General features: G+C 51.6%; 1 protein-coding gene across 1 annotated transcript in view; it reads right to left on the bottom strand.

Annotated features, from left to right (window-relative positions):
* Positions 1 to 25,387, bottom strand: part of CRACDL (CRACD like) — a 147,235-nt gene that overhangs the window by 12,148 nt on the left and 109,700 nt on the right. The window contains exons 4-7 of the mRNA XM_056116679.1: positions 18,245 to 18,380; positions 17,786 to 17,947; positions 7,135 to 7,374; positions 3,011 to 5,225 (exon numbers count right to left, since the gene is read on the bottom strand). Of these exons, the coding sequence (XP_055972654.1) occupies positions 3,011 to 5,225; positions 7,135 to 7,374; positions 17,786 to 17,947; positions 18,245 to 18,380 (2,753 nt within the window). The remainder of the gene's footprint in view (positions 1 to 3,010; positions 5,226 to 7,134; positions 7,375 to 17,785; positions 17,948 to 18,244; positions 18,381 to 25,387) is intronic.

Below are 25,387 nucleotides of genomic sequence, written 5' to 3'. Positions count from 1 at the left end.
CCTTAATAAAAGACAAGTGGCAAGTGCCGGAAAGTATATGGAAAAAAGAGAGTCCTTTTTGTATTGGCCAGATAGCTTGGTGGTAGAGCACACACTTGGCTTGTGTCAAGCTCATTATGTGACCAGCACTGCAGAACATAAATAAACAATAAACACCATTGGCTGCTGGCAGAACTATGATGGAAACAGAATGCGAGCATCTCAAAAATTAAGAGTAAGACTCCCATGTGGTCCAATCTTGATGTCTTGTGTTTCAAAGAACAGAATCGCTCAGAAAAGCAGATTGTATGAAGGGCTGGCTGGAGAACCAGTCGAGCCAAAGGAAGGAGAGGGTTGGCAGCAGCTGGGCATGTGTCCGTCATGGGCAACCAAGTGGAGAAGGTGCCACCTGGTAGGTGAGGCCCAGAAGTGGCAGCAGAACTTGGAAGAGCCCAAGGGGCAGCTTCAGGTGCTCAGGAAGGAACTTCAGAGATGGATAAGCTGGGAACCAACACACTGAGAACTCAAGAGAGAAGCATATCCTACCACCAACCTAAGGTGGCAGGGACTCTGTTCACCTGAATCTCACCAGCTGTGGGCTGGAGGCATTGCGTGTGTGTGTCTCTGGAGAAATGAGCTTCTCTCTGGGTTCATTTTCCCTAGAAAGGGGAGCCCCTGCAGCCAGTGAAGGGCTGTATGTGGGGGCACATGCACAAGAGGCTGGGGGGGGGGGCTGACTGAGGATAAGAGTTGAGAGGAGGAGAGTCAACGGCCCCACCATTCTGCTCTGAAAGGGGGGGACCCAAGAGGGAAGGGAGTCCCCCCACCCCTGTTCACAGCCCTTGTCCAGGAAAGACCGGAATCCCCCCACCCCTGTCCGCAGAGGGCAACCGTTATCAAGGAGAGATGGGAATCCCTCCACCCCTCCACAGAGCGCAGCCCTTATCTGTGACTCAGGAGGAAGGCAACTGTCCCTGCCCCCAACAGGGAGACTAGAAGACTAGAACAGGTGGAGAGTGGAGGTGACATGGACAGAATGATCACCCCTGATCATTCCCATAAGACATTTTCTGCCCCTCCACCTCCACCTGCTGGCCATGATGGATCTGACTCCTTTGCTGTGACTTGCACTCCTCTGCGTGGGAAGCTCGGTCTGGCCTTTGGGGTACACAGGCCTGGCAGGAGAAGGGGCGGGTCCTGTACACAGGGATACACACAGGGACATGGTGGGTACCTCTTCACTGACCAGTGAGTGTGTGGGTGAGCTGCACCCAGGCCTGGGCTCGCAGGCGAGGTGCCTGAGGGTCCACCTCTCTGACGCTGGGCAGAGGGGAAGGCAGCACGGCTGGTCAGGCAGTGCAGCCCGCAGGCAGGACAATGTGCCCTCTGGGCCACTGTGTTGGCCTCACTTCAGGGCAGTGCCCCTGGAAAATGGACAGGCCCAGCAGCCCCTTGGAAGAGCTGGGTAAAATGCTTGTCCTTCCAAGACAATACGTAACAATAATCAGGCCTTTTTGGAAAGCAAGCAATTCTGCTATTAAAACTTTCATTATTTGTTTGATTCATAAATGCCATTGCCTTCAGCTGCTGGAATCAGGGTTACAACAGAAATAACAATGATCATGCCACAGGCCCCCGGGACTGGGGAAGGGCGAGGCTCTCGCTGCGGGGCCCAATGGCGGGACGTGCGAACCATGGTCTACAGGGATGCTCATGCCCAGGCAGGAAGCAGTAGCCAGGCCATGCTGCCTGGCTCCGTGGGGGCTGCCGTCCAAAATACTGGGGGGTTTCTTTTCTTTTCATTCTGGAATAAGAAATAAGAGTATTTCTATCCAGGCCCAGAGAAATGCCCTGAGTTCTTGCACTCCAAAATTTATTTCACTTAGTTACGTTTGTGTTTTTGAGAATACCAACAACTCTCCTCTGCTGTCTAAATAAAGTCATTAATAAAATAAAGACCATATTTATTTTATATGGTCATTTTACATATTAAAAAAACGCATAAGGTTTTACACTGCTGACCACACAGGAGTCTGACTCTGATGGGAGTAGAGGAAACTCTCATGCGAGTAGAGGAAACTCGTAAGGCACCCCTGCAGCGCCCTCCTCGGCTGGACCCCATACCTGTGATTAAGTCCTACTCACCCAACCAGTCTCTGAGAGATTTTCCCTCCTGGCAAGAGGGCTGTGCTACGGGCCAGAGAAGACAGCCTCCCTTGCTATTTCCATCATGCTCGGACTAACTTGGCGATCGCTTAGTAACTTCCCTTTTAGGCCCTCCACAAAGAGAACAGAGCATTCTGCACTTTACAGATCCTCAAGTTAAACCAAAAAAAAAAAATTTTAATTTTTTTCCATGAAAGATTTCTGCTCAGAAAATTTCTGCTCACTACATCACAAGTATACACACCTCATCTATATTGTTTGATTTTCTGATACACTGATTTCTACTAATAAAAGGAACGGGCAATGAAAGATTCTTCAGCTCCACCACAAATAATCATTGGATTTGACAACTTCAACTGAAACCCTAAAAGTAAAATGTGGCCATTTCAGAAACCAGAAAGGTCAACGCATTTATCTCCACTCCCTTTGAGTAAGTAACACGTGCTCTAGAAGATTCTTATGGGCACCCAAAAGAAAGAAGTGGCGGGGCCCCAGCAGTGTCCACCAGTAAGTAGGCACAGCCCCTGGAACTCGGCACCTCTGGGGGTGGACAGTGCAGGAATCACCCGGGTGACGGAATGAGGGGCTCATTGAACACTGTCCCCTCTGTGGACCCCCCAGTTCCAACACTCACTTCCCGGAGCACCATCCCTCCCACACTAGGGGAGCATTGTTCCTCTTACAAGTTTCCCATCCTGACACCCTCGCCCCAGGCTGAAGCAGGACCAAGAGCAGAGGTGACCTTCCTCATCTTCCATACACTGGTGTGGACACAGCAGAAGGCCAGACCCACCCCGGGCCCACCCAGCCGGCTGCCCCTGCCCCTGCCCCGCCCCTGCCCTGCCAGCTGCCCCGTCTGACTCACCGGATCCGCGGCGCGGGGGCTCCCTCCTGGGGCCTGGGTCGGGGGGCGCGGGCTGGGCCGCCAGGGTGAGGGTCTGCAGCAGCGGCTTACGGGGCAGCGGCGGCTTGGCGGCGGGGGGCTCCGGGGGGCGGCCCTTGCCCGCCTGTCTCTGGCCACAGGCCCGGGCGCACCTGCTGTCCCTTGGAGGCAGCGCAGGCCCCGAGCGCTCCGGCCTCACCTCATTGCTAGGCCGCCGGGGCGCATCGCGGGGCCGCAGGGATACGGACGCCGAGCGCAGCTTGATGGGGAAGGGGGCGCGGGGCTCGACCTCAGGGGTCTCCCTCCCACCCGGCCTCCCCGACCCCGAGGAACCCCGCGCCTGCAGGCGCACCGCGTCCACCTCTGGCCGAGTCCCCGCCTGCTCAGTCTTGGGGGTCCCACGGGGGGTCCCTGCCTGCTCAGTCTTGGGGGTCCCACGGGGAGTCCCTGCCTGCTCAGTCTTGGGGGTCCTCACTTGCTCAGTCTTGGAGGTCCCCACCTGCTCAGTCTTGGGGGTTCCCTCGGGGGTCTCTGCCTGCTCAGTCTTGGGGGTTCCCTGTGGGGTCCCTGCCTTCTCAGTTTTGGGGGTCCCCACTTGTTCAGTCTTGGGGGTCTCTGCCTGCTCAGTCTTGGGGGTCACCCAGGAGGTCTCCACCTGCTCAGTCTTGGGGGTCTCCCGGGGGGTCTCCACCTGCTCAGTATTTGGGATCTCCCGATGGGTCCCCACCTGCTCAGTCTTGGGGGTCTCCCGGGGGATCTCCACCTGCTCAGTATTTGGGATCTCCCGAGGGGTCCCCACCTGCTCAGTCTTGAGGGTCTCCTGGAGGGTCTCCATCTGCTCAATCTTGGGGGTCCCCTGGGGGGTCTCTACCTGCTCAGTCTTGGGGGTCCCCTGGGAGGTCTCCACCTGCTCAATCTTGGGGGTCTCCTGGAGGGTCTCCATCTTCTCAGTATTGGGGGTTCCCTGGGGGGTCTCCACCTGCTCAGTCTTGGGGGTCTCCCAGGGGGTCGCCACATTCTCAGTCTTGAGTGTCTCCTGGGGAGTTTCCACCTGCTCAGTCTTGGGTGTCTCCTGGGGGGTCTCCACCAGCTCAGTCTCGAGGGTCCTCCAGGGTGTCACCACATGCTCAGTCTTGGGCATCTCCTGGGGGGTCTCCACTGGCTCAGTCCTGGGGGTCCCCTGGGGGATTCCCACCTGCTCAATCTTGGGAGTCCCCTGGGTGGTCTCCACATGCTCAGTCTTGGGGGTCCCTGGGGACATCTCTACTTGCTCAGTGTTTGGAGTCTCCTGGACTGACTCTACCTGCTCAGTCCTGGGGGTCCCCTGAGGCGTCTCCATCTGCTCAGTTTTAGGAGTCATCTCGGGGGTCTCCACTGGCTCAATCTTTGAGGTCCCTAGGGGGGTCTCTACTTGCTCAGTCTTGGGAGTCCCAGGGGGTGTCTCCACTTGCTCAATCTTTGGGGTCTCCTGGGCCAACTCTATCAGCTCAATTTTGAGGCCCCCCTGGGGGGTCTCCAACGGCTCAGTCTTGGGGGTCCCCAGGGTGGTCTCTGCCTGCTCACTCTCAGGGCCCCCCGGGGGGCTGGCCTCACTATTCAGGTTGGGCTCCTCTGGAGGCACAGGGGGCATGGGGGAGGCACGGGGACACGGGGCTGCAGCCCTGTGCTTCAGGCAGCTCCTGGTGGGGCGTGGGCTGGGGGCCTCTGGAGCTGCCTTCCAGGCCCTCTCCAGCAGGACCCTGGGCTCCAGCCCCTCAGGCCCAGTGGGCATCCCGACTCCTTCCAGGGCGCAGGGAGGTGACTGACTCCCAGCATCCCCGGTGTCCCCTGCGGCGGGGAAGGTGCTCCCGAGGGCCCGAGGCTGGCTCTGGGTGTCAGGTTCAGGAGGAAGGTGCTGGCTCCCTTCCTGCAGAGCTGTGGGGTCTGAACGGGGAACAGGGGGCTCTGGGGTGGTGGGGCTGTAGGGAGGCTGATCCCCGGGGGCGCCTTCCTCATCGTCGACGCTGACCCGCAGTGCAGGACTGTGCTGCAGGCGGGCCCGCCGGGCGCGGGGCCCCTCAGCCTGTAGCAAGGCGCCCAGCGCTCCAGGCCCCGACCATCTTTCCTGGGCGTGGGAGCTGGCTCGGAGCACGGACTTCTCCTCGTAGTCCTCCTCGTCAGGGTCCAGCAGGTAGCTCAGGGACTCGGACTGTGCCCGCTAGGAGGAACGAGGAAGAGAGGCCGTGCCTCAGCTGGGCTCAGCCCTGCAGCCGTGCACTCTTCCCAGCTGCCCACAGAAGGGCTGGACAGCAGCTCGGCAGGACAGAGGCCAGAGGCACTGCACCTGCAGACCCTGGGCCCCTGAAGGACCCCTATGCCTGCCCCCTCATCTCCTGAAGCACCCGTGGCCATGAGCATTTGCTGCTCAGGGGTCTTTTCCTTCTGAAGGTCCCTAGAGTCCTGCTTGAGTCCGACTTCCTCCTCCCATTCTTATGCAGAGACAGCTGCCATCCCAGGCCAGGAAGGGACCCAGGAGTCTCATGAATCACTACCAGCCTGGCACAGAAGCGCAGCCCCCAACCCACCCGTGGGAATGTGGCGGCCAGGGGGAGTATTTGCAATAGGATTGTATTGCTGTTAGTTTAACATTTCCCAGCTGGCGTTGGCTTGCTATGGAATGGGTGGGGAGGGAGGTAACCTTGGATGCTACTCTCAAGTAGAATGCTCCCTGCTGTTCTTCTGGATCTAAAGCGAAGATGTGAAAAGACATAGAAACACTTGCTAAAACCAACAGGTTATTATTTTTTTTTCCTCTTGGGTCACACCCGGCGATGCACAGGGGATACTCTTAGCTCTGCATTCAGGAATTACTCCTGGCAGTGCTTGGGGGACCATATGGGATGCTGGGGATCGAACCTGGGTTGGCCACGTGCAGGCAAATGCCCTACCTGCTGTGCTATTGCTCCAGTCCCAAACTTAGCTGCATTACCAGAGTTCTAGAGATGGTGGGAAATCACTGATACTGAAACTGCTGTTGGATGTGGAAATGTTTTAAAAGACTTGACCCTCGCATTAAGTCAGCAGGACACATGGGACAGGCCTGCTGTGGGCACTGCCCAGCCCGGGCCACTAAGGCAAGTTAAAGAGTCCAGACAGGAGCCTTGGCGTGAGAAGCTGCTGCCTCAGGAAACTGTGAACCACAGCCCCAGAGCAGACCGAAGGCGACAAGTGTGCCCCCTGGGCATCTGACTCCCTGCCAGGTACCCTGGGCTGTGTCCACCGCAGGGAGTGGTCTCGGTCCGCCTGCCAGTGCTTTCCCCAGTTCTTAGCTCTTGTGTCCATTCACCCACCACTGGGCAGCACTCGCCAAATGCAGGTGTGGGGCGTGCGGGCTCAGCAGCTCAGAGAAGGCTCACGAAGGCCAAGCAAGCTACCTGCTACTAAGGTGAACTCCCTGCAGGGCCATAAAGAAGGCAGGCGGGGATGGGCCGCTGAGCTGCCTGCTAGTCCCTCTCCAGACATGGGGAGGATTGTGGAGCGACACCCAGGGCCCAGGGAGCCAGTCAGGAGATCCTCCAGAGCAGGAGCCAAGGCCTGAGGCCAGGGACATGGCCAAGAGCCTGATAAGCACAGAAGCCGCTGTTGGGAGTGAGAAGGAGCAAACATGTGAAGTCTGAGAGCCCAATTTTTCACACAGGGCCACAATATGTCAGGACACTGAGAGCAACAGGGTGGCAGTGCACGGCACACTCCCATGGGTCTGTGGGAGGGAGAGAGGGAGGGAGGGAGGGAGGGTGGGAGGGAGGGAGGGAGGGAGGGAAGAGGGAGGGAAGGAAGGAGGGAAGGGGGAAGGAGAGAAGGAGGGAAGGGGAAGGAGGGAAAGAAAGGAGGAGGGAAGGAAGAAGGGAGGGAAGGAAGGAAGGAAGGAAGGAAGGAAGGAAGGAAGGAAGGAAGGCTGACTTTATGCAGCCAAGATGCATCTGGTCTGCGTGTCTAAGGCCCAGCCCTGCTGCCGGTGCACTGGTGGGATCTCTGCGGAAATCAGAGCTGTGGTGCTGAAGAGCAGGGCTGGGTTTGGGCGGCCCCCGGCCTTTGGAGCCATGTCCCCAAGGAGGAGAAGAAGTTACCGAAGACAGCCGCCTCATCCGGCTGGAGCGCTGGTTGCGTGGCTTCACGAGCAGCTTGTGCCTGGCTGCGGAGCTGTCCAAGCAGGATGAGAACTCTGGAGGGTGATCAAAGTCTGCCACAGGGGCCAGACTGCTGCGAGAGGTCCTGGGCAGGACACTGGCCTCGCTCATCTGCCTGCAGAAGAGATGGTCTGGGGTCAGCAGCCGGGGCGGAGGCCGGGGCGAGGGGGCCAAGGAGACCTGAGGGATGAGACAGAAGCCCAGCAGTGAGTTAGTGTGGCCTGGGCCACCCCTGCCCACCACCTGCCTCGCCCCAACTCCATCCCTTTGCACTTCTGTCCATTTCCGGTCTTGGGGCCACACCTGGCTGTGCTCAGGACTTACTCCCGGCTCCATGTGGGGACTGAGCACGGGCAAGCTTTGCCTCCCGTCCTGCCTCTCACTTTCCTTGATGCTGCTTCATCACTATGCTCGGGGCGTCTCATAAGGCTGTGTCCCGAGGGCATGCCAGTCTGCTCCCAGCCACTGGGCTAGACGGTCGGATGCAGGGGCCAAGGGTCCAGTACTGCTTGGACCTCTGTGCCAGGGGCACCAGACCCACCCTGGCAGGGGTCTCTGGGCACAGCCAGCACCCTAACCCCTCTACTATCACCCGGGCCTGAGACAGAACCTGTTTGCAGACTGGACCCCCAGTAGGGAGGGTGTCAGAGTGTCAGTTAGGAAAGCAGCTGGGTCTCAGGAGCCGGGTTCACCCAGAGCTCATCTCCAGGCATGCAGAGAACCTGGCCTTGCAGGACCCCCTGCCCCCTGTCGCCAGGGCAGCAGGACAGGCGCTTCAGACCAGAGTCCTTACCCCAGTAAAGGTCGACAGCTCATTCCTCAGGGCTGAGGACTGCACTGGGCCTTGTCACCAGAAGCCCAGGAGGCCACAGTGGTGAGGCTTTATGGAGGTGCCCCCCAAGCTGTCTGCTTGCTTTGGGTTGGGAGCATCACACATTTGCTGCCGTCACATGTTCACTCACAGAATTCTGCTCTCAGGGTTATTTATTATTATTATTATTATTATTATTATTATTATTATTATTGGGCTGGAGCGACAGCACAGTGGTAGGGCATTTGCCTTGCATGCAGCTGGCCTGGCTGAGCCTGGTTCGATTCTTCCACCCCTCTCGGAGAGCCCGGCAAGCTACCGAGAGTATCTCGCCCGCACGGCAAGCCTGGCAAGTTACCCACGACGTGTTCGATATGCCAAACACAATAACAACAAGTCTCATGATGGACACATTACTGGGCCTTCTCATGAAAATCAATGAACAGTGGGAGGACAGTGATACAGTGATATTATTATATTATTATTGCAGAGGCGCAGCTGTGGAGGTTGCTGTGGGGGACAGGGGCATCTCTAAACAGCTCAAAGACCCTCCAGGACTCCGCAGGGATGAATGTAAGTGCCAATTCTCTAGAGAGGCACCTTTGAAGGCTAGCCTGGTGCCTGGCACTGTTGTGGCATCCCAGGTTTCCCCATGAGCCAGGTCCCTGCTCTGGGACCAGAAATCATGCCACTACCATGACCAGCCCATGCCACCTGTAGCAGATTACAGAGGAAAACTTCCCTGAGTGCCAACTGTCTTCAGATCCAGGATGGGGGCATGTACCCCTGGTCAGGCTCTGTTGGACTGGTGGCTGCAACCCACCCAAGAGTGCACAGGTATGAATGGTAGCAGCCCTGACCCCGGTCCTGGTCCCTGCCTGGGCCCACCACTGGGGTCCAGGGGGTACTGTGCCACTGCTAGCAGGTCAACCTGGACCCATGGGGCAAGGGCATCAGCAGCCTGATGGTGCCCTGGGCCTTTCTGATACCCCCAAATCACCATTGTGCCCCTAGCCAGACTCCAATAACTTGGGACCAACTTTCCTGAGAAATTAAGGATCCAGAGGTTAGGTATGTGGGAGCCACACCCACAAACCCCCTCCAGCTCAGCCGTACATAATCATTTATCAGCCTTGCTTTAGAGACTCTTGAACACATCTTGAAAGAGATCAAAACCTGCAGTTAATCTTGGATCTACACAAGGCTGAACAGATCAGGGTAGATCAAAGGGGGAGGGGGGGCAGGTCAGCCTGGTGTCCGCCCAAGCAGGGCCCTTAGCAGCCACTTGCTCCCACAATCCAAAATCACCGCTGTGACCCTGGCAGACTACTCCATCCTGGGACAGACCTCACCGAGATATAATCTGCTGAAATACCGGTATGTGGTTTTTGTGACTGAAATCTCCAGGCTTTCTTGGGGTTGAGATGGACTACCTTCCCCCACCTCCCTCTACCTCCAGAAGCCCTGGCAGTCATAACCACGCCCCAAAGTTGACACCCAGTTAAAAAAAGCTACTCCAGCTGTGCCTTCCTGATAAAAATGCACGTACGCTAGCATCAGATGCATCCATCGAGGACCTGAGGGTACAAGCACAAATGATCAAGTACGACATCATTGGTCTGACCGAGACAAGAAGGCACGAATCTCACCATGCCGTTTTCGACACTGGAGAAGAATTGTTCCTCGGAACTGCGATAAAAGAGGTGTTGGAGGCATCGGTGTCCTTGTCAACACAAACTTGGCCAAGAGCATTGATTCATTCGAATGCCTAACAACCCGAATCAGACGTTTACATTTGAATAGATGTGGCTCACTGCCTGCAGTTTCTATCTTCGTTGTCTATGCACCAACATCTCATTATGATGAAAGAGAAATCGAGAAGTTCTACATGGAGCTAGAGAAGTACTATAAAGAAGACCACACCTTCAACAAGATCATTGTGGGTGATTTTAATGCCAAGAAAGGACCGAGAAGATCAGATGAAGAACTTCACATCGGGACCCATGGCCTAGATGGAACGAACAGGGTGACAGACTGTCTGAGTTCATCATGTCGACCAAGACCATTCATGGTAACTCACAGTTCCAGAAGGCAGAATCTAAACGATGGACATGGGAGTCTCCCGGTGGACAATTCCACAACGAAATAGACCACATCATATTCAATCGACGGTTTTGCCTGACTGATGTCGCTGTTGTCCCAAAATTTCGAACAGGATCGGACCACCGTCTCCTTCGTGCAAAATTCTACTTCACAGAGCGGGGAGAAAGGGCTGCAAAGTTCAAAAAGAGAACTCCCAGAATGACCACCAACTGGGAACTCTTTGGTACTATTGCGGCAACATGGGAAGATGCCATTGTTGACAACATTGACGAGGAATATGATCGACTGGTTCAGCACCTCCATGAATGTGCAAGGAACGCCAAGAGAGAGATAGCCACAAAAAATCGCCTATCTTCGAAAACTCTTGAGCTAATTCTCCACCGTGGTTTGGCGCATGCCTCAGGCAACCGCAAGCTAAGGTCCGAGCTCGCAAAGCAGTGCAGAGATGCGATCAAGGAAGACCTCAAAGAGAGAAGAGCAGAAGTACTGGTAGATGCGGCAGAAGCTGGGAAAAGTATTCGTAACGCCCGCCTGTCCTTCGCCAACTACAAGACCAAGATGACTGCCCTCTGACGTCCTAATGGATCCATCACATCCTCCAGAACGGCAATGGAGAAGATTATCCATGACTTCTACTCAAATCTCTTCGATAGCCATGTCCACTTGCCGACATACCAAATTCCACAGGATGGATATGTCGTTCCCAACGTTCTCCCTTCCGAAATCCGACACGCCATTTCGTCGGTAAAGAAACAAACAGCACCCGGCCCAGACAAGGTCAGACCTGAACACCTGAAGAACCTGCCATCAGTACTCATCAATACACTGGCTCGGCTCTTCACTCATTACCTGTCTGAATGCAAGGTTCCGTCCCAATGGAAAACCAGCAGGACTGTACTACTGTTCAAGAAGGGAGACATCCATGACATTGGCAACTATCGGCCGATCTGCCTATTGTCTGTCATCTACAAGTTGTTCACTCGAGTCATCCTAAATAGGATTGGCAGAGCACTAGATGAAGGACAACCATGCGAGCAAGCAGGGTTCTGCAAAGGATTCAGCACCATCGACCATATCCACACGATAACCAAGCTCATTGAGGTTTCTCGAGAGTTCAAGATGCCGCTCTGTTTAACGTTCATTGATTTAAAGAAGGCCTTTGATTCTGTTGAGATGGAAGCGGTCATTGAAGCCCTAGCCAATCAGGGCATTCAAGCCCAATACATAAGGATCCTTCGTGAGCTGTATTGCGGATTCACTACCAGGATCTCACCATTCTACAAAGAAGTGATCGTTGATGTCAAGAGAGGGGTGCGACAGGGTGATACCATTTCACCGAAACTCTTCAGTGCACCCTCGAGAACATCATGCGACGACTGGAATGGGAAGGAATGGGAGTGAAGATAGATGGTCGGCAACTACACCACCTCCGCTTTGCTGATGACATTGTTTTAATATCACCAAACATCAGCCAAGCGGCACAAATGCTGGCCGACTTTGACCGTGAGTGTGGAAAGGTAGGACTACAGCTGAATCTTACGAAGACAATGTTTATGAGAAACAGCCTTGTTCCTGACGCCCCATTCGCTCTCAATGGAACGACCATCTCCGAATGCAACAGCTATGTGTACCTAGGTCGAGAGGTCAACATGACAAATGACCTGGCACCCGAGCTGCGCAGGAGGAAGAGAGCGGCTTGGAACGCCTTCAAGAACGTCGAAGAAATAGCTAAGAGGACGAAGAACCTCCGGCTCCGGGCACATCTCTTTGATTCCACTGTTCTTCCTGCATTAACATATGCCTCAGAGACCTGGGCCCTACGCAAACAAGATGAGAACGCCATTCAGGTCTCCCAAAGAAGAATTGAAAGAGCTATGCTTGGAATATCACGTTTCACTCAAATGAGAGAAAGAATCCGGAGTTCTGACATCCGTGGACGATCAAGAATCAGGGACGCTGTCTCATTTGCCAAGGTGTCAAAAATCAGATGGGCTGGTCACGTAATGAGATTTAAAGATGACCGCTGGACTAGAGCTGTTACCGACTGGATTCCACGGGATGTCAAAAGACCGCGTGGCCGCTCACCTACCAGATGGTCAGACTTCTTCGTCAAGATCATGAACGATCGGTTTGAGGCTCTTCATGTTCCCGGAGCGAACAGATGCCATTGGGCTACACTAGCACGCGACAGGGACAAACGGAGACGTTACTGGCGCCCGCTCGAGCAAATCAACAACTAACGGGAAGTTGAGTGATTAAGTGATTAAGTGACCTTCCCCCGCCTCCCTCTACCTCCAGAAGCCCTGGCAGTCATATCCACGCCCCAAAGTTGACACCCATTTAAAAAAAGCTACTCCAGCTGTGCCTTCCTGATAAAAATACTGAACACCCTGAATATGATAACCTCTTAGTACCTGTATTGCAAACCATAAATGCGCCAAAGGAGAGAGATAAAGAAGAAAGGTGCCTGCCATAGAAACAGACAGGGGCATAGGGGGTGGGTGGAGGGAAACTGAGGTCATTGGTGGTGGGAAATGGACGCTGGTGGAGGGATGGGTGTTGGATCATTGAATGACTAAAGCCTGATCATGAATAGCTTTGTGATGTCTGTCTCATGGTGATTCCAGAAAAAAAAAAGAAAGAAGGAAGGAAGGAAGGAAGGAAGGAAGGAAGAAGTTGCCCTCAGCTCCCACCTGCTCTTTCTCAAATATTTCACTAGTTTGCAGCTCATCAGGGAGTGAAAGTTAGCTAAAGTTCTCTCTTGGCAGAGTCAGGAAGAGTATTGGGGTTGTCACCTGGAAGGAGACACCCCACGGTTTCAGTACCCCCTTCCCTGGGAGAGGGAGCAGGCGGGGAAGGGTCCAAGTAACAGTACTGACAGAGCGCCTCAGCAATGGAGTGACAGAGGAAACACCGTGGGAGGGTTTGTCTCAGAAGCATGATGCAGACTGTAAGGTCCTGGGTGTCATTACAGCCTCACCTCCCACCAATCAATGAAGCTTCCTAACCCACGAATCTTAGTGTCACACTGACAAGTTTTCCAGGAGCCTTTTCTCTTTTGTCACTGTGGAAAAATACCAATTCCAAGATTACCATCTTAGATATTTTAAGGGTTCTAGGCTGTGCCGCACTCAAAGTTGGCCACCTACCTGGGATGGAGAAGGGATCACTAAGTCAGTGTCAGTTGGAGGGATCACTCAGGATGGGATATGTGTGCTGAAAGTAGACTAGGGACCGAACATGATGGCCTCTCAGTATCTGTGTTACAAACCATAATGCCCAAAAGCAGAGAGTATGGGGGAAATTGTCTGCCATGGAGGCAGGGGGAGGGGTGGGGATACTGGGGAAATTGGTGGTGGAGAATGTGCACTGGTGGAGGGATGGATGTTTGATTATTGTATGATTGGAACTCAAACATGAAAGCTTTGTAACTGTAACTCATGGTGATTCAATAAAAAAAATAAATAAATAAAATTTTTTAATAAACTGGTCATCTTGGGGCTCTTTGGCTCATGAGCTGAAGTTGCAGACCCATCAATCAGTCCCCACTCCCCGCCTGCCCCCCACCCCCAACGGCCCCCAGCACTTTCCTACTTCCTGCCCCTGAGCCCACCTAGGGAGGAAGCTCACATGAGTGGACTCAGGCAGTCCTGATCTCCCGGCTGGTTTCTCTTGCTCAGCACCTTGCTGCTGTGTCTCAGAGACAGGACAAGCCATGCAGGGCCACTCCTTCCTTCCCAAGGACGGGCGCAGCCCTTTGGGTTTAGAGACCATGTTTTGTTTGTCCATTTATCACTAAAGGGAAACTTGGGCTAACATCACATCCCAGCGAGTGTGGACAATGTCGCTCAGACACAGGTATACAAATAGCCTTGATGGGAAATTGCTCTCAGGCCTGTGGCTCGAAGCAGAGCTGGTGGCTCCTACAGTGACTTCATCCTTATCATGTCAGGGACCCTCCCGGCTATTACAGCAGCTTCATGGTTTCACACTGCCCCAATGGGGCACCAGGACCTTCACTTCACCTCAGCTGGTTGATGCACTAAGTTAATCTGGGGAGTTGCTACCCTAAGGGGCATGAGGTACTGGGGTTTAACTGATGTGTTAACTGAGGACCACAACTCTATGGAGCTCATGATGGGCTCATCAGCCCCATGAGAGCAGCTTCTCCAGAAGACAGCAGTGTGCCCGAGACACAGTGTGAAGGTCTCTCCCCTGATGGAGCCATGACAGACACAGTCATGAGGCTCTCTCCCCTGATGGAGCTGTGACAGACGCGGCCATGAGGGTCTCTTCCCTGACAGAGCAGTGACAGACATGGCCATGAGGGTCTCCTTAGCATGATGGTGCCACACTCAGTGTCCCTTCCACGGCTCTAGACTCCCTCATAGGACAAACACCTGTAGCCTCTGAAAGCAGAGGCCCGCCAGCAGGACAGCAGGGCTGGCCATGCAGGACAGTGGGCAGTGACACAGGGTGCTCTCAGAAAGGGGCCTGCCTCAGGGGGACTAGTTTTCTGGCACAAAGATCCCCCAGTGTTTCCTGAGGCAAAAGCAGAGGAGTTATTCCTCTCAGTGGGAGAAGACAGTTGCCAAAATGAGGGAAATTGGTTAAAACAGATTTTTTTTTTGTTCTCCTCAGCTACATCCATTTCCTGGGACTGAAGCAAGAAAAAGCACCTTGAGAACCAACAGCAGCCTCCTGGGTGCCCAGTGAGGGCCACCACTGAGCCCGGGGTCAGTCAGGCTGGAGCTCGGACCCACCGGCAGGCTGAGCAGGCTACAAACTACCCGGTCCCTTCACCGTCACTGTTCCACAGACAGACCTGGAGTCAGGGTGCCAGGTTCAGGGTCCTAGAAACTGTGGGGACAGTGAGAGAGTTCTGAGTGAGCCAAGTGCCCCAAAGTCACTCTAGACCAGCTCCCGGAGTGGCTGTGCAAGTTTCTGGCACATGGGTCAGTGTGGCCTGGTGTGGCCTTCTGTGGTGAATCAGGGCTGTGCGTGGGAGCGTGGACAAGCAGTGGTCTGGCCCAGAGCCTACGGGCAACATAGGCATGTGGCCAGTTGCGCCTTTCTTACTATTCGTGACCCACAGGAATGAGGAGGTGCTGCCCCAGACGTGGGGACTCGCGTGCTCGGAGAGTACTGTCACCTGGTCCGGCTCCCACAGGCGCCGTGAACCGTCCTCACCCACACTGGGTGCTGGGCAGGCACCGGGTGGAGACATGACCGGGAGCTGCTTCCCTGACGCGACTCCGGGCCCCAGCATGACCCCAGCCTTCAGGGCCAAGAGGCTGCATGAGAATGGGGTGGGAGGGGGCAGGGCTGGAAGTTTAAGCCCCAGTCACCCGACTTTCCCTAGAATCTTGCTTCTGGAACATGCTAAACAGGGAGGGTTTGAAAGTCATGTGGGCAGCCCTTTAGGAAGAGAACGTGACTCAAGAGGCCCTGAGGATGACATAGGGTGACAAGGGTGACAGCTCCTTCTCACAGAGGGGCTACCCCTAGATCCAAGAGGAAGAGCCGGCAGATCTCAGCAGTGAGGAGAAAGGACTCAACATGCAACCCTCTCTCCTAGGGGCAATGGGGTCCTCCCTAAGACCCGTTCCACCACCTTCCACCACCTTCCACCACCCCTGGGTGCCGCTACAGCCGTGCCTGTCACCTTTCCTCACCACCAGCGCAGACACACTTGCCAATTCTTCCAGCTGGGCTCAGAGCTTCCCACTCCAGAGTAAGAAGGTGAGGGACACCTGATCCCCTAGCTGTGATTCTAGCCTGAAAATCCTCAAGTTTCATCAGCTGCTACCTCACAGCATCGAATCTGGGTGTTTTTTTTTTTATTCTTGTTTTTAATAGTGTATTTTCTGACCTTATTCCAACAGGAAATACTATCAAGAACCTCTCTGAAGTCTTTTACTTACTTCCTTTACAATCACCTTCAGATTTTCTGTGGGGGGGGGGGGGTGGGGTGCTGAGGTGCCAGTGATAGGAGAAATCTAAACAGGCCACAGCCTAACCTTAGGGGATTGAAGGGCAGTCAGATCAGATAGCCTGATTTACGCAAACACTCTTAAACTGGTGCATTGTTTCCCTTCTCTGTCAGCTGATGCTGCCTGAAAGACTTGGAGGCCACAAAATACTATTATTGTGTCTTCAAATAGTATGATAAGATTGTATTGTCTTACAGGCTTAACCTTGGTTTCTTAAGAAGCCAGAGGATTATCATTATCTTATCATTAGCCGAACAAATGATAAAATCTTGGAGTAAGTTTCTAAGATGCCCATCTGAGGAGGCTGGGAGAGGAACAAGGGCAGCAGCCTGAGTGGCAATCTGCAGGTGGGACGGCGGGGGCGGGGGAACCTCCCAGAACAAGAAGAGCCGGGTCAGAAACAACAGCACCCAGCTAAAGCCCACGGCAGGGCTGGGGGGTGAACCAGTCACTGCTGGAGGCTCACCCAAAGCGTAGCTGCCCAGCGGCATCCTGAAACGTCCCAGCTGATGCTATGGGCCTGCAGCTCCCCTCCAGCGTTTCGAGGTGCTGAGAGGTGGAGAGTTGGCTGGAGCCATGAGCCACACCACCTTCGTGTGAGGCCTTTTCTGGTCCTTTCCTGCGGGATTGGAGAGCAGGTGGGTACCACCCCCCACTCTCTACTTTTGTGGGGGTATCCTGCAGAGAGCCATTCTCTCTGGCCAGCTGTGCGTGACCCTCAGCCACGGTCAATCCTTCTCTGTCAGCTCAGATGCTCAGGAGATCAGAGCGGTAGACAAATTAGGGTGGCGTGTCCCTCCCCGATGTGCGAGGTCCCAGTTTGGGAAAGACAGGGCATATTTCCGAGCAGCAGAGAGTGTGCTCCACAGGGACAAACTGAGAACTCCCCACCCGCGGTTGCGTGCAGTTCTCAGACTCACAGCTGCAGCAGTTGCTAAGTGAAAGAGCATGTGATTTGCATAGTATAAGGCCCTGGGTTTGTGCTCTGCCCCCCAAAAGACAAAACAAACAAGCAAACAAAAATGCCAAACCCAAACCCTGCACACAACAAACCCCACCATACAAAAAATAAAAACAGGCTGCAAGTTTTTGTCTGTTTCCAAGTGTCAGAAGGGCAGAATAACTTCAGCCCATCTGCCCACAGGACTCTGCCAAGGGGAGAACGGGCAATGCTGCGAGCCCACTGCATGGGCTCCACAAACCTTGTCACCTCAACATGAGCCAGCTCATCTGGATCCTGATCAGGAAGGGTTCTGTGGTCAGTCACCAGGCCCTTCTGAGGTCACATACTCGCCTCCCCCTGACTCTCAGCGGCCTTGCCCATCCATCATCCATCAGGTTCTCATGGCCCTAAAGCAAGCCCAGGAGCCATGCATCTTGGCCACACCCTCCACCTGTGGCTGGTGCCCTGAGGACAGAAAACAAACACAGGTTTCCCTTCTTTTCAATGGGCTGCTGGCCTGGTCATCTGCCTGTACAGGAAAAACAAGCTGCAGGGTCGAGATTGTATCACAGTGATAACCATTGGGGATGTTCTCCTCACCCCAAGTTCCTGCTCCAAGAGTGGAAACACAGCCAGTGAGCTGAGTGATGGGATGAGTGACGTGGCCCCCAGGGGCCAACGGCCAGGCCAGAGTGGCCCCCAGGCCACAGGAGCACGAGCCAGGGAACTGTCTGCACCTACCTTTATGGTCGTGCTGGGACCCACTTCCTGCAGCAGAGATATCTCTGGGGGGCTCCTGGGCAGCCCGTCGTCCTCGGAGCTCATGCCCGTGTCGTCTCCTCGCTTGACTGGAAGGCCCCCTGGAGGCGGTGGCCCCATTTTCACGTTACACTGTATTTTTAACTGGAGGGAAATACAGAATAGTGGCAGTTGTTTTCGTTGGCAAACTTTATCAACAAATCCTCCTGCTGCACTAGATTCATTCCAGGGATGCTTTCACTGTCCTCGGCCCTGTGCGGGGGACGGGATTGACAGCACCAGCCACTCCCTTGCTGGTCCCCCGCCCTGTGTGTCTCCCACCAGGCGAGCTTCAGGAAGTGCAGGCAACTCTACTCCCCACACACAGCCGAGGAAACACGGAACACACCCAGAGCTCCCCTCGAAGCTGGCAGGCCTGCAAGCCCGGGGCACATTGCTTACCTGCAGAGCTTTAATCCGGTCGCACACATTTTCTTGGGAAAACACCCTCACAGGCCGCGCAGGATCCTGTCCCGACTCAGGAATGAAAATGCTGTCGTGGGAGAGGGCCCGGCTGCCCAGGGCACCCCTGGAGTCCCTGGGAGAAAGGAGGGGCTGTGAGATCTGGACTCAAACATGCAGGGAAAGGTGCATGCAATGCTCCTTGGTGGTGGCTTTAGTGGGGCCCCCATGAGGCCTTCGCAGGGCCTTAAAGGCCTTTGCAGAATCTTAGTGGGGCCTTGTAGGCCTTAGCAGGGCCTAAACGGGGCCTCACTGGGGCCTTGTAGGACCTTAGTGGGTTCTAATGGGGCCTCAGTGGGGCCTTACAGGACTTTGTAGGACCTTCGTGGAGTCTTGTAGGACCTTAGCAGGGCCTCAGTGGGGCCTTGTAGGACCTTAGTGGGGTCTCAGTAGGGCCTTGTAGGACCTAAGTGGGCCTCAGTGGGGCCTTGTGGGACCTTAGCAGGGCCTCTGTGGGGCTTTGTGGGACCTTACTGGGGCCTTAGCAGGACCTCAGTGTGGTCTTGCAGGGCCTTAGCAGGGTTGCTCCACTGGACCTGGCAGAGCTCTGCTTGCTGTGGGCTGGCATGCAAAGCCCTGTGGTACAACGCAGGGCCAGGGAGCAAATTCACCGTCTCACTCATGCTAGGCACGTGCTCTACCCCCTGAGCCATCTCCCCAGTCCCTGTATGTATTGTTTTTTTAACTGACTTTTTACTTGGGGCCACACTGGTGGTGCTCAGGGCTTACCCCTGGCTCTGAGCTCAGGGGTCACTCTTACAGTCCGGGGGGATAGGGAGGAACCATATGGGATGTCGGGGATTGATGTTGGGTCAGTCGTGTGCAAGGCAAATGTCCTGCATGCTGCACTATGACTCCAGCCCCTGCCTGTATCTCTCACTGCCCAGCTTCCACTGTCCTGTGGAACTGGCAGTCCAGCTTTGAGAGCACTGTGGAGTTGGGAGGTCTCCTCACAGGTACCTAAGGCTGTGGGAATTACTTTTATTGCCTGCAGGAGGAAGGAGGTGCTACTGGGCGGGCCTGGAGCCAGGAGAGTGGAGGCTTTCCTGAGGGGCTTGAGGGCGGCTTGCATTGGCCACGGACCAGCCCCTCAGAGACATCCCCATGGACCATCCAAAACACACATCCACTGGACCTGAAACCGGATCCACAAAGAGGCAGACTGGGGGTCTGGGGTCGCAGCTCTATCTCCAGCCCCAGGATCAAGCCTCTATGCAGATGCTTGAGGCATTCATGAAATGCCCTCAGTGAGAAGTCGGGTTGGAAGTCGGATGCTCATAGGACAATAGGTGGAAGGAGGTGATCGAGTCCTGGTGACGGAGGAAAGAAAACCTGCTCTGGCAGAAACAACCTGTCTCCAGCACAGCCTGGCCCTCTGACGGACAGCCCTGTTCACTGCACATCCAGAGTGCTGGGCAGAGACTTGATTTTGATTCAGCTTCTTCTAGTCTGCAGAGTGAGCTGGCACACAGGGAGCCTTCAGAGCCAGGAAAGTGTGGGAGAGGGCAGCAAGGGAAGGGGCAGGCAGGGCGTGGCACATGGCAGTGCACTCCAGGGTCTGCCTCCTGCCGTGGGCCTCCATGACCCCACGCGGGGAACATCACCACTGTTCGCACGCCTCTGCTCTGCCTCACGGGGGAAGGAGTCAACTTGAGAAGACTGATGCAGAGACACGTGGGCAACATGCACTAACACGAGGCTAAGCACAGGGCACGTTCGTGGAAGACAGACAGAAAGCGTTGCGTGTCCCTCAGAAAGTGCCTGGGCATACTCAGTGGGGACAGGACATCATGTAGTAAGGACTCTGGATCCGGGCAGCGGCGAAGGACACAGGGAACAAGCAGTGGGCTGTCAGCTCCCTGTGGCAAAGGGGCCCACGGACAAATCTGAGAACATATGAATAGATATGTGTGTGTGTGTGTGTGTGTGTGTGTGTGTGTGTGTGTGTGTTTGGGTCTGTTCTTAAAAATAAAAACCAGTAAAAACAATCTCCCCTCAGAAGGCCAGAACGAGATGAAGAGACAGACCAAAGGACTCACATTCCGTCTCTCAAACTATACAAATGTTTTTATAATTTAAAGACAAATCAAACAAAAAGAACTAGAACTAGAAAACAAGGATTTGTATCAGGCTATTTATGTAACCAGACAGAAATAACTATATTGCTGTTATTAATATTATCATTATTATTATTTTGGTTTGGGGACTCTGTGCTCAGAGCTTACTCTTAACTCAGTGCTCAGGGATCCTTCCCGGTAGTGCTCAGGAGACCATATGTGGTGCTGGGGATCAAACCCAGTTTGCCCTACCCACGTACTATGATTCCAACCCTCACAATAAGATAATTTGTAAGAACCCAAAAAATGGGCCAAAGATATAAAACTGTATCCACTAATAGTATTAGTCAAAATCTAACATAATGTCATTATTGAACTACATTTGGTTAATATTATTAGTAAGTATATTGACTCAGAGGACAATGCAGTGGCTGAGGTAGTGCTCAGTGGCTGGGCTTGAGTTAGCTCTCCAGCACCACACATGAAAAAGCAGATCAACAAAATTTTTAAAACAGTGAAAACAGAATCATAGCACAGAATTTTATTTTATTTTATTTTATTTTGGGGTCACACCCAGCGATGCACAGGGGTTATTCCTGGCTCTGCACTCAGGAATTACTCCTGGCAGTGCTGGGGGACCATATGAGATGCTAGGAATTGAACCCAGGTTGGCCGCATGCAAGGCAAATGCCTGACCCGCTGTGCTATCGCTCCAGCCCGAGCACAGAAATTTTTACAATGCATAATTCCAGTGTGATAAAGGGAGTAATGACATTATTATAAATATACTTCAAGATGAAAATAATAAAAATTTTGTTTATTTTATAAGAACCAAGACTTCCAGGAAAAAGAAAATTGCATTTAAATTGAACTTAAACAAAAATTTAAAGAAATATTTTTCTCATTAGTTTGAACGAAGAATCATGAAATTAATTATCTAATCATATTCTCCTCCCATTTAAAGATGACAAGTGTGAAATGTGGCTCAAGGTAAAGAGCACGCCTTGCAAGCATGAGATCGGAGTGTAATTCCCAGAACTGCAAAAAAAGTTAGCTTAAAGTTAAGAGATAGGGTGGGCCCAAAGAGAACTTGTGCGTGACTTCTGTGAACACAGCTGCTCTGCTCTGAGACCAACCTTAAATACCAATGAGCACTGCGGGGCAGGGGCAGGGGCAGAAGCCAGACTGGAGTCAGAGAGAGTCCCCTGTCAAGAATGAAACCCCTCCATGAAGCAACAAGCTGCAAATGAAATTCCTAGTCTGTAGAACTTTCTGCAGAGAGGCAAGAAAGTGGGTAATAGACACCTGCTGAAATCTTAAACTTACAACACTGAAGTGGAAGCAAGATAGTTTATACCCAGAGGGGTGAGACCATTGTTGTCAGGTGCCACTTTGGTGGTGTCTTGTGATCTTGCTAGTGGATGTCACACTGGGTCTCACTCTCCATAGAAAGTTATTCTGAGGACAAATACTCAAGGAGGCACCACCGACCTCTAGGACAGTGGGTGGAGCTGAGAGACAGTTACCAATAGCTCTTTCTGCTGACAGACTGAAACCTTGACCCAAATAGTCCACATCTGACTGGTGGTAAGAAAGCCACACCCTACAAAAGAAATGGCAACCTTGTGATCTTAAAGCCCTGGTCACTGCCAGCGTTGGCTAGAATATAAACCTTTGCTGTCCATCTGCATCCATATGTAGTGGAAATAATGGGAGATGGAGGGAAGTTATCTGAAGAAGACTTCAAAGTAACACTCTCAATGATGACATGAACAAATGAAAGAAAATTTCACAGACAGGAGATGCAAGAAAAGTGTGAGAAAAGAATGAGAGAACATAGGAGCAGAACTAATAGGTAATAGAGGGAATCATTAGGAGAATGGAAGAAGATGAAAACTGAATCAGTGCGCTCGAAGGTAACTTAGTGGAAACCATCCACAAAGACAATAAAAAAAAGAACTAAAAACAATGAAGGTAAAATATGAGATACATGGGACAGGATCAAGATGAACAATATTCACATCATAAAGGCTCAAGAAGGAGAAGAAAGGGAGAAAGGCACAATTCCATTTGAAAAAATAATAGCTGAAAACTTCTCCAGGCTGAGAAAGGACTTAGATACCCAGATCCATGAAACAAAATAAACCCAAACAGATGCACTCCAAGACACATTATAATAAAACTGGCAAAAAATAAAAATAATTTTAAAAATAGCAAAAGCAAAGTACTGAATCACAAACAAGAGAACCTTTATAAGTTTCGCCATAAGAAATCAGCAGACTTTCCCATTGAATCTACAGGTCAGAAAGATATAAGCAAAATGCTAATAAAAAAAACTTCAACCAAGAATATTCTACCCATCCAGCTTATTATTTGGACCTGAGGTGGAAATAAAGACCTTTGACCAAAATTTTTTAAATTAATAATTCATCATCAGCTAGCAGCCTGCCAAGAAATACTTAAGGGAATTCTATAAAAGGAAAAGAAACCTTACTTGGAAGTAGTAAGGTCCCCAGAAACAAAATATTGGAGCTAGAAGGAGAACAACATAGGACTTTTATTTTCAAATTTATTATTTCCTTGTTTTCAGGTATGAACAATACTACTAACAACATTACTAAAACTTGTATGAAACCACAAGACACCCCACTTCCCCAAAGAGTCAAAGTAATCCTGAGGGAAAAAAGATTAAAAACCATTGTTCCCTGACTTTAAAAAAATTTTTTTAATTGAATCACCATGAGACACACAGTTACAGAGCTGTCCATAATTGTGTTTTAATTGTACAATATTCTAACACCCATCTGTCCACCAGTGTACATTTCCTACCTCCAATGTCCCCAGTTTGCCTCCTACCAACTTCCCCCAAGCCTGTCTCTATGGCAGGCATTTGTTCCTCGACTTTAAACTATGGCACACAGAAAAAATGGACTAAAAACTAGATTCTAGAAATAACCCCCTGAACATATGGACAGTCAATTTATGACAAAGGAGCCAATGATAAAACATGGAGAGAGAAAACATTCTTTAACAAATGGTACTGGGAAAATTGAATGCAGTGAAATTGTATCATTATCTCACACTGTATACAAAAAGTAGATGAAAATTATTGTAGACCTGGACTTCAGACTGTAATTTATAAAATACATTGAAGAAAGTATAGACAAAAGACTTCATGATATTGATTTCAGAGGTATTATCAGTGAATCAGCTCCATTGGCAAAGAAAACAAAAGTAAAAGACAAATGGAACTACATTAAACAAAAGCATTTCTGCACAGTGAAAAGATCTATTGCTAAAATAAAAAGACATATTGTTGAATGGGACCTCTCCCATTCATACTTGCACACCATACATCTGAAACAGGATTAACTGTCAAGATATATAAGGCATTCACAAAATTCAACAATAAAAAACCAAATTATCCTGGGGCTGGAGCAATAGCACAGAGGGCAGGTCTTTGCCTAGCATGCGCTGACTCGGGTACGATTCCCAGCATCCCATATGGTTCCCTGAGCACCATCAGGAGTAATTCCTGAGTGCAAATCCAGGAGTAACCCATGTGCATCGCCAGGTGTGAGCCACCTCCCCACAAAAAAACAAATTATTCCATCAAAAACAGGGGGAAAAGCTGAACAAATACTTGCCCCAAAAAGGCATACAGAGAGCAACCCAGCACACTACTGATATCAGGTAAATGATAACAAAAATAAGAATGATACATAATGAGATATCAAATCTCATATAAATGAAAACTACCTAGATCCAAAAAGCCTGAAGCAATAAGTTCTGGTAGGGACATAAAAAAATGTGACCTTCATTCAGCTTCTGGTGGAATGTAAACTGGTTCCAAGTCCATGGAAAAGTTAGGAAGTGTCTTTTAAAAATTATATATACCATGTTGTCTAGTAATTACTCCTAGATATGTATCTGAGAACCAATCTAAAATTATATATGACACCTCTTTCTTTGAAGATCTATTTACAAATCAAGATCCAGAAACCACAAACTAATGTATATACACAATGGAATACTACTCAGCTATAAAAAAAAAAGGTGTCTTAAGTAAAATATGTCAGAAGGAGAAAGACGAATATGGGATGATATCACTCATATATGATATGTAAATTAATAAAGCAAGAGAATGGAAAAATGTCTAATAAAAACAAACTCAAACTCTTATCACATACCTGAGGTGACCAAGGGGCCAGCGGAATCAGAAGGCCTCCATGGGAAGTGATTAGGGACACTGACACTTTGGGAGAGTGGGGTGTGGTAACACTGTATCCCTAAAATATGAACATTTATACTCTTATAAAAATAAAACACTCTTGTCAATCACATCAATAATACTTACAGGTGGTTTCCTGATTTATTTTATATATTTATTCAGGAACTTTTTTTTTCAGGAACTTTTAAAAGCTATTCAGTGATTCCCTAAAGTGTCAAAAAACTTAAGAACAAAAATAAGTATATCACTAATCGCACAGCAGGTAGGGCGTCTGCCTTGCACGCAGCCAACATGGCCGACCCGAGTTCGATTCCTCCGCCCCTCTCGGAGAGCCCGGCAAGCTACCGAGAGTATCCGATATGCCAGACACAGTAACAACAAAGTCTCCAATGGAGACGTTACTGGGCCCGCTCGAGCAAATCGACGATCAACGGGAGGGCCTTTACTTTACTTACTAATCAAAAAGACAAACAGCAACAACAAAAACCCAACAACTCAGTGGTCACTGTTGTAAATTGCTAAAGTGATGACTTTGAAGGAAAACCATCAAAAGGAGAACCAAGAGCTATCTTGCCTTTCCCAAACTAATTATATCTCAGAGCAACTAAGGAGATGATGAAGCAAAAGTTCCTCATATTTCGCACATGCAAAAGAAATGGTAGAATTAGAAAACTTACTACGTGGCCCATGGAATACCAAGTCTAGGCCATGCTCACAGCAGGTAATCAGACGCTGAGGCAAAGGCTGGCTGCAGGATCACATACATGCGCGCCCTGAATCCACCAGTCTTGTGTC

The sequence above is a fragment of the Sorex fumeus genome, unplaced genomic scaffold (genome assembly GCF_029834395.1).
Source record: "Sorex fumeus unplaced genomic scaffold, SorFum_2.1 ptg000033l, whole genome shotgun sequence".
Classification (NCBI taxonomy): Eukaryota; Metazoa; Chordata; class Mammalia; order Eulipotyphla; family Soricidae; genus Sorex; species Sorex fumeus.
The sequence above is the reverse complement of the archived record's forward strand: the minus strand, read 5'-3'. Positions and strand labels throughout refer to the sequence as shown.